A 7,914-nucleotide genomic window follows, 5' to 3' on the forward strand; every position below is an offset into this window, starting at 1 on the left:
CAAGAAGTCCCATCCAGGGACAGAACTGTCAGCACAGCTCCTACGAGGGGTTTTTTCCAACCCAGATGAAGCCTTGAGAAGGGTGAGGAAAGGGGACTTGGGGAAAAACGCCCGTTCCAGAGGGTTGGAGAAACTGGCTTCAGTGTTCACATGAAGATGCCCAAGGAATGACAAAAATCAAGTAGGGGAGGAGAAAAAAAAGCCCAAAGAAATCCATCTAGGAGCTCTCAGCCCGACGTAGGTGGGGGTAGCTCTGCAGAGTCCTGGCTATGGCCTCATCCAGGCTCACCACTGGCTTGTAGCCCATGTCCCTTTTGGCCCTTTCACAGCTGTAATAGTGAAAGGTCCCAGCCAAAGCCACCCTCATGGGGGTAAAGGTGGCCTTGATGGTGACCAGGGGACTGAGGAGCCACAGCACCAGGGACAGGATGAGGGCCAGGTGATAGGCCAGCCAGTAGGGGATGTGGTACTTGGGGGGGTCGTAGTTCAGGCCAGTCAAGATGCGGGACAGGAAAGCCCAGAAAGGAACTGGTTCATCATTTGTGATATGGAAAGCCTGGAAGAGAGGAAGACAAAGAGCCAGGTAAGGACATCGTGGCTTTCAGGTTGTCCCTGGGCTGGCCCAGCTCGTGTTCATGCTGAGGACACGTTGCCATGAGACACTGCTTTGCACTGACCACCTCTCTGAGGCAACAAACCTCTCCTTGACTATGAAATCTGGCTACTCCTGACACTCCACAGGCTCACACCACTCAGAAATGCTCAAAAGGAATGACACAACACAAGGCAAAGAAGCTCAACACCCCCCAGTGCATGCCCAGAGCATGGGGGTGCCACAGACACCTGTAAAAGTCCAACCATCCCCCAGGTCCCCACTGCCCCACCACATCTCCAGGGCTTGGGAACCCCTCCAGGGGTGGGGGCTCCACCCCTGCCCTGGACAAACCTTTTGGGAAGACATTTTTCCTCAAAACTAAAGCTCCCCTGGTGCAACTTGATGCCTGTGTGGTTGCAAACAATGGTCTCCAGGCCAGTAACCATCCCTTGTGCCCACAGAGAGAGAGAAAACCCAACCAACCCTTTTGTGTGCCCTGGTCCCACTCTGTTGTCTCCCAGAGGGATGTTCCACAGAGAGAAAAGTCAGCACGAGTTACAGAGCAGAAGCCAAGTGAGGCTGGTCCAGGGGACACCCACTCCCCTTCCCCAGACCCCTCCTTACCTTCCCACACAGGGGAGAGCCCTTCTGGAGATTCTCTGCAGCCAGGATGTGTCCATGGACCACGTTTTCCACATAGGTGAAGTCCACCAAGTTCTTCCCATCCCTGCAGAGCAGAAGGAAGATGTTGACCCCTCTGGCAAGCTAGGCTGGAAATCTGCTTGTGGCAAGAGGAAGGGTTTCCACACAAGATCTATTTATTCCAAGTTTTCTCTCCCTCTCTTGTGCTGCAGCTTCTTCTCTGACCCTGTCACTGCTCACTCTGGACACAAAGGAAGAGCTGTTCTTGTCTCAGCTCTTACCAGGGCCCTCCAAGTTTCCATTCCTGTTACAGCAGCATTTTTAAACCTCCCAAGTGGCTGAGTTTCAGTGCTGCTGATCCTACAGGTCTCAGACTCAGCAGAGTGATCCACAGAAGCAGAACAGACAGGAGCAGAGTGGTAACTAGTATAAAGAAAGTCACTTAAGGCTTTCAAGGAGGAATTTCCTGGCTCATGAAATTCTAACTTACACCCTCACTGAGGCAACTTCAGCCCCAGCTGGGGCAGTTTTAACCCACCCCACAGTGTGAAATCTCTTTCTACATACTGAAAAGGAATCCACACATCACTTTCAAGAGCCCAGCTCAAGCAAAGTTTGTTACAAAACCATCTCCCCACTCCATTTGGCCCTAAAAATGAAAAGTATTGCTGCAATCCAGCACTCTGAGAAAGGATCATTTCCAAAGGCTGTTTCAGGGGCTTTCCTGGAAGGGATCTACAGCTCTGTAGAGTGAACTCAGCCAAGGAGGACACAGCCTCACACCAAGTGGGAGCCTTGGGTAGCTTGGCTGCTCACAGATCAGCCTGAGAGATGGAGTCAAAAACTCCAAGGATAGATTAATTCAATTCATCTGAGCTCTCTCACTTTTCAAAGGAGAGTTTTTTGGACAAGGCAAGACAGCTCAAGCTCTGCCAGCTTTTTCCACTGATCTTTTTAGCACCACAAACACTGACCTAGGTGCACAAGTCCCTCACACAGAAGGGTTTTTAAAACAAGAACCCTGAATCACAAGTGAAAAAATTATGGTTTTTTTTTTTCCATGCCACTGATTCAACATCTTTCCCTTCCAAAAGGGCCTTTGCAGCTTCAGCAGCACTTTTAACCAAAGCTAGGGAATGAATTAGCCTGGCTCACCCAATTATGAACTTCATTTTGCCACTCTTGGCTGCTTGGATGAGGATAGGAACCAGCTGAGGGTCTCTAGGACCAAAGATCCCATGGGGACGAATGGCAGCAGTGAGGAAATTGTTGTCTGGGTCGTTTGCACTCAGCACCTCCTGTAGGGGGGAAAAAAGAACACCAAAATCAGGGGGGAATGGCCCCAGAGGAGATCACAGGTTAGGAATCCCTTCCTAACTCATCCTTAAAGGAGGTGGGTGCTCCCCTGTTTCCTCAGGAAGGCATCAGTGGGAGAATTCCTGCTGGATTGTCTGTTGGATATCCAAGGAAAACACAAACAAATAAACACTGATCACAAGCAGACTGGGCTACACTTGATTGCTGCTCCTAAGCTTCCACTTTACCCCAAAGTGCTTGCACTTGTGCAGGAAAAGATGGGTTCCTGGTGTGTTTTCAGCTAAGCTCTCTTCAAGGAACATAAGAAAAAGTCTTTAAAGGCTAAAACCCCCCCTTTGCTAGCTTCAGGACAGAAGCCAGTCCAAATTCTCCATGCTCAGCTTCTTTCCACGACTGAAATTCAAGACATTGGAAGAAGGTTGAAAAAAAATGCTTGGTTTTAAATAAAAAAAAAATATAAATCAGTCACACAGTATTTAAACCCCAAATACTGCATCCCCAAAACCCTGGAGCAGATCTCTGTCAGTTCTTATTCTTCAGAAAGAACCTTTACACTGCAGCACATGATTTAAATCAACTCCTCCAGCCATTTACACCCTGGTTTCATCCAGTTCTCCTTTTACTGAGTAAACACACTGCTGCAGCCTCACCAGTGTCTCTGTTCAGCCCATCTCCAGAGCAGAGAAGAGGGATTGGGAAAAGGAGCAGAGAAGTGGGGTTGAAATGAAAATGGATTTAACAGGACAGCCAAATTAGCATCAATGCTGACAGCAAGATAAAACACACACCAAGTCACCCTCAGCTCAGCCAGCAGATGGTCACAACACAGCAGAAAGCAGAGTCCTCAGGAGCAGGATGCTGAGGGAATCCCTCCAGGGGTGAGGGAAAAGAGCCCCCACCTTCAGCAAACTTCCCCCCTTTCTAATGAGGGTGATGCTTCTGGTCTGAGCTACCCCTGGAGCCAACTCAGATCAGCTGCCCTGCCTCCCAAATTCCTCTCCTGGCAGCTGCTCCCAGGCTGCAGAGTGTGGCTGGCCCAGGATTCCACCCCAGTCAAAGCAGGACCCCCAGCCATGAAGCCCCAGCTGAGTCCTGGAGGGTTTGGAGTGGTGGAGAGCTGCTTGGAAATTGTGCCTTGGGAAAAGGGTGCAGGTCACCCAGGAGGGACCCAGGCAGCAGCTGCCTGCCAGGCTGCTCTCTGAGAGAACAAATCTGCAGCCCACTAGCCAAAAATCAGAGAGATTTGGGCCAAAGGAGGGAATTTCCTCAGTTCTACTCAAAGCTCTGGCAGGCACCACTCCACAGGAGTGACTGGGCAGAATGAGACACTTCTTAAGGCAAGAGAAACTCTGGAGAACCACAGAGATCTCTTCAGCCTCAAGGAGCCTGTTGCACCCCCTGGACCACATCCTGCTTTTAGAAGGGCAGTTTTAAGCATCAAAAAAAGAACCTAGGGTGCCAAATACCTTCTCCTGGAGGATCTTGGTCTCTGTGTAGTAGTCGATGGGTTTTCTTGCATAAGGGAGATCTTCTGATCCATTTTTTATGTCTGTGCCCTCAAAAACCACACTGGCACTGCTAGTTAACACCAGTTTCTGCAACAGGGGTGAAAGAAAACAGCTGATTATAGATAAAAAATGACAAAAGGGTCGTTATTTAGAGTAAAGGCAATAATTATGTTTAATCCACTGATCCTACAGATAATAAAGCCTAGAAGAACACAGGCCAAGAGGAAAACCACCTGAAACTGCAGGTAGGAAAAGCCCCACTCTTTTCATTGACTCTGTCACATTGTTTAGAGTTTCTCAGAAGAGATTCAAACACCTGAACAGGCACCCAAGGGAAGACATCTCCAGGAAAATCTGAGTGCCACTCAGCACATTTTAGCCCTTAACCTTCCACAAGTGTGGGGGGTTTTTTCTTAACAATGGATTTGCTCACCTGGATGACAAGTTTCATGGCAGATTAAACCCAAAAGGAATTCTCATCTGGGATGAAAACACATCCTAGTGGATTCAAACAAAAACCCACAACCTTGCCCTGTTTCCTCTGGCTCTTTTTTTTGGGGGGATAAATGACTTCCTAAAGCAAATGGCCCCAAGCTGGCAGCACAGCTCAGAGCATTCCCACAGGCAGCAGGTGCCACCAGGACTCCTGCTGCTGGGGAAGCTGCTGCTTGAGCTGTCCCCTCATCCCAGCAGGGCAGAATCCACCCCTCTGGGAGGACACATTTCACTGGCTGCTTTCCCTGCAGTGAGATTTCAGGTTTCCTCTGTGTGTTCCTGCAGCTTTTCTGGGGTAGGCATGGACTGAGCTCACAGCAGCCACTAAGGAGGAGACCAAGAGTGTCTCCTCTACTAATTTTCACAGATTATCTCAAGACCTCTATCCAACCAGCCTGGAATTGCTCCATGCTGTGCTCCTCCTAAGGTCACACCAGCACCTTACAGCCTCCAGGGGGTTTTCTCCACCCTTACCTGCACTCCAGCTTCTTTGCAGGCTTCAATGACTGCTTTGGTCCCCAGGAAGTTCACCTGGTAGAAGAGTTCCCTGTTGTCACTGGAAGGGGCTGGGGAGGCACAGTGGAACACCACCCAGGAGCCTCTCAGGGCTGGGAGCAGAGCCTGGAAGAGACAGCAACAGCCCTGGAGCCACTGCAGCAGGGTCCTCTCAGGAGAAAAGGGGCAGGGAGGGGATGAACCACAGCTCTTCTTCTCATGGCAACAACTGCTCCATATCAAATCATCTTCCCTTCACAGAAGGTGAGCAGCTGGGAGAGGATTTGTGCCCAGGATCTTCACCATGGCCTCTCCTCCCTGCTAGGCAAGACCTACAGCATCTCCCCTTCCCAGAGCAGACCCTGAGAACCTCCTGAGACCTGCAGGCTACCTACATTTGAGTAATTGCAGCAGTCTCAGGTGCAGGAATGAGGCTGAAAACTCCCTGGAGAAAGGAGTGAGGAGGCCCAGCAGGGCTGGCAGCCAGCAGAGCCCCTCAGCACTGTCTGTGCTGCCTCACACAGCTCCCAGACAGAGCTTCCTTCCTGCTGGTGGGGACACCTCTCCTCACAGGACACACAAAGGTTTCTCTGAGGCTCACACACATCACTGAGCCAAGGCAGGAGGCCCCAGTGTCCCTCAGCTGTGAGGAACAGCTGCCTTCTGCTCTCCTCCTGCAGCTGAGCACAGCCAGGAGAGCACCCAGGAGCAGTTACCCCTGGGGGTGTAATTAGAGTGGAGATCTCAGTTAACTGTCATGCAAATCACCCCCCAGAAACAAGTCCTGCCCAGCTTCAGGCAGATGTCAAGGCTCTCTGAATGTTCTAGGGGAGGGTTCCACAGAAAACAGCTCAGGCTGCTGAGTTCCCAGGGAACTGGGGCATAGCTGCACCCCCCTCAGAGCCAGGGCAGTGCCCTCAGGGGCTCTGCAACCACAGAACCCACAATCAGAATCCTTCTGGTTGGCTGAGACCTTCAGGGCCATCAAGTCCAACCATCCCCCATCCCTGCCAGGTCCCCACTGCCCCGTGTCCCTCACCCCACATCTCCACGGCTTGGAACCCCCTCCAGGGGTGGGGACTCCACCACTGCCCTGGGCAGCCTGGCACCGCCCTGGGCAACCCTCCAGGGCAAGAAATTGTTCCTCAGGGCCAACCTCAACCTCCCCTGGGGCAACTTGAGGCCCTTTCCTCTTGTCCTGTCCCTTGGGAGCAGAGCCCGACCCCCCCCTGGCTCCAGGCTCCTGTCAGGAGCTGTGCAGAGCCAGAAGGTCGCCCCTGAGCCTCCTTTGCTCCAGGCTCAGCACCCCCAGCTCCCTCAGCTGCTCCTCCCCACACTTGGGCTCCAGACCTAGTGCTCCAGGCAAAGCTCTCTGAGCTGTCTCAGTGTTCATTCAAGCAGACATCCTTTCTCTCCAGGCACTGAGGTGTGTCTGTACCTCTTTGTCACAGAGGTCCCCCAGGAAGAACTGCACTCTGTCACTCTCCAGTCTCTTCTGGAGGTCAAACACGTTGACTCTGTAGCCCTTCTCCAGGAGCTGCTCCACCAGGTGCTGGCCCAGGAACCCCGACCCGCCGATCACCGTGCACTGCTTAGCAGCCTGCAGGGGGAGAAGCATCCAGTGAGCAGCCACAGCCCGGCAGAACACACACGGGACCCAGCCCCACCTTCCTCAGACCACAGAATCCCAAATCCCAGCGTGGTGGGGTTGGGAGGGACCTCTGGAGATCATCTCCTCCCACCACCCCTGCTCCAGCAGCTCCCCCCCAGCAGGGTGCCCAGGGTCACAGCCAGGAGGGTTTGGGATCTCTCCAGAGCAGGAGACTCCACAGCCTCTCTGGGCAGCTGCTCCAGGCTCTGCACCCTCCCAGCAGAGAAGTTTCTCCTCCTGCTCAGGTGGCACCTCCTGGGTTCCAGTTGGTGCCCGTTGCCCCTTGGCCTGTCCCTGGGCACCACTGACAAGGGTCACTGCAGGGTTACACTCAGCTGGGGACATGAATTATGACCCTCTCCCCCACAGCCCTACCTCAGGGGTTCTGTTTCTTTGTTCCTAAAATGCCTGAGACTCACTCCCCACCCTGTGAGTTTCATGGGAATTAGTGAGAAAATGGTTTAGGAGGTAAAAATTTCTCTATGAGAAGAACCATCATGCAACAGAAATCATAAAAGGGATGGCCCAACACCCTCTGAGCTAAAGTGGTGCCCTCAGGGATCTCAGCTGGGCCTTTTTCTGCACTACAACCCTATCAGGGAAGTAGAAATGACCCTGGAGTATCTAAATCTCCAGACCAATGAATGTGGGAGCACTGACAAAGCCACTGGAGCATTTTTGGATCTCTAGGGAGCTAAGAGCAGCAAAGATGCCTTGGGAAATCATCTTGTCACCTGCCAGCACCCCCTGGAGTTGGTGTGAGCTGGGCCATGGTTTAGTGGTCACAGCAGTGCTGGGGTGATGACCTCAGAGGCCTTTTCCAACCTGAAGGATTCTGTGATGAAGGAACAGCCTCGTGTCTTGCCTAGCAACCTTCAGAAGAGGCACCTGCTGATCCTGTGCTTCCAGGAGCTAGGAAAACAGATTCCTGCAGGATAAATCTTCACCTGAGCCCCCCACTCACCGATCTGAGGCGTGTGGCCATTTCTCAGGTAACTCAGTGTCAACAAGATGCCTTTAAAATAGGAGAATATTGTTTTAATTCACAGAAAACAAACTTTTTATTAAAAAACCCCCACTTTTCTAGCCACAGAAATCAAGGTTTGCAGCAGACAGGGCCCAGTGGGGACATCTCCCAGGAGTCTATGTCCTGAGAAGGTTTTTTTTTAACCCAATTTCCTTCTTGAAGGGCCCAAAACTGAGCCCAGGAT

The 7,914-nt window shown here is 51.9% G+C and overlaps 1 protein-coding gene across 1 annotated transcript; it reads right to left on the bottom strand.

Moving 5' to 3' along the window:
- Positions 1-206: 206 nt before the first annotated feature.
- NSDHL (NAD(P) dependent steroid dehydrogenase-like) lies at positions 207-7,721 on the bottom strand. Its single transcript, XM_008947237.1, has 7 exons — positions 7,668-7,721; positions 6,491-6,652; positions 5,032-5,178; positions 4,021-4,149; positions 2,393-2,535; positions 1,220-1,322; positions 207-556 (listed from the first exon to the last, which is right to left on the bottom strand). Exons 1-7 carry the CDS (start codon positions 7,686-7,688, stop codon positions 218-220), a joined length of 1,044 nt encoding a protein of 347 aa, XP_008945485.1. The 5' UTR covers positions 7,689-7,721; the 3' UTR covers positions 207-217.
- Between the last annotated feature and the right edge of the window lie 193 nt (positions 7,722-7,914).

The sequence above is a fragment of the Merops nubicus genome, unplaced genomic scaffold (assembly GCF_000691845.1).
Source record: "Merops nubicus isolate BGI_N331 unplaced genomic scaffold, ASM69184v1 scaffold13159, whole genome shotgun sequence".
Classification (NCBI taxonomy): Eukaryota; Metazoa; Chordata; class Aves; order Coraciiformes; family Meropidae; genus Merops; species Merops nubicus.

Coding starts and splice junctions, on each gene's coding strand:
- NSDHL (XM_008947237.1), bottom strand. CDS start 7,688: ATGGCCACACGCCTCAGATCG. Junction 6,653..7,667: donor TGGCCACACGCCTCAGATCG/GTGAGTGGGGGG, acceptor CTCCCCCTGCAG/GCTGCTAAGCAGTGCACGGT. Junction 5,179..6,490: donor GGGACCTCTGTGACAAAGAG/GTACAGACACAC, acceptor TGTCTCTTCCAG/GCTCTGCTCCCAGCCCTGAG.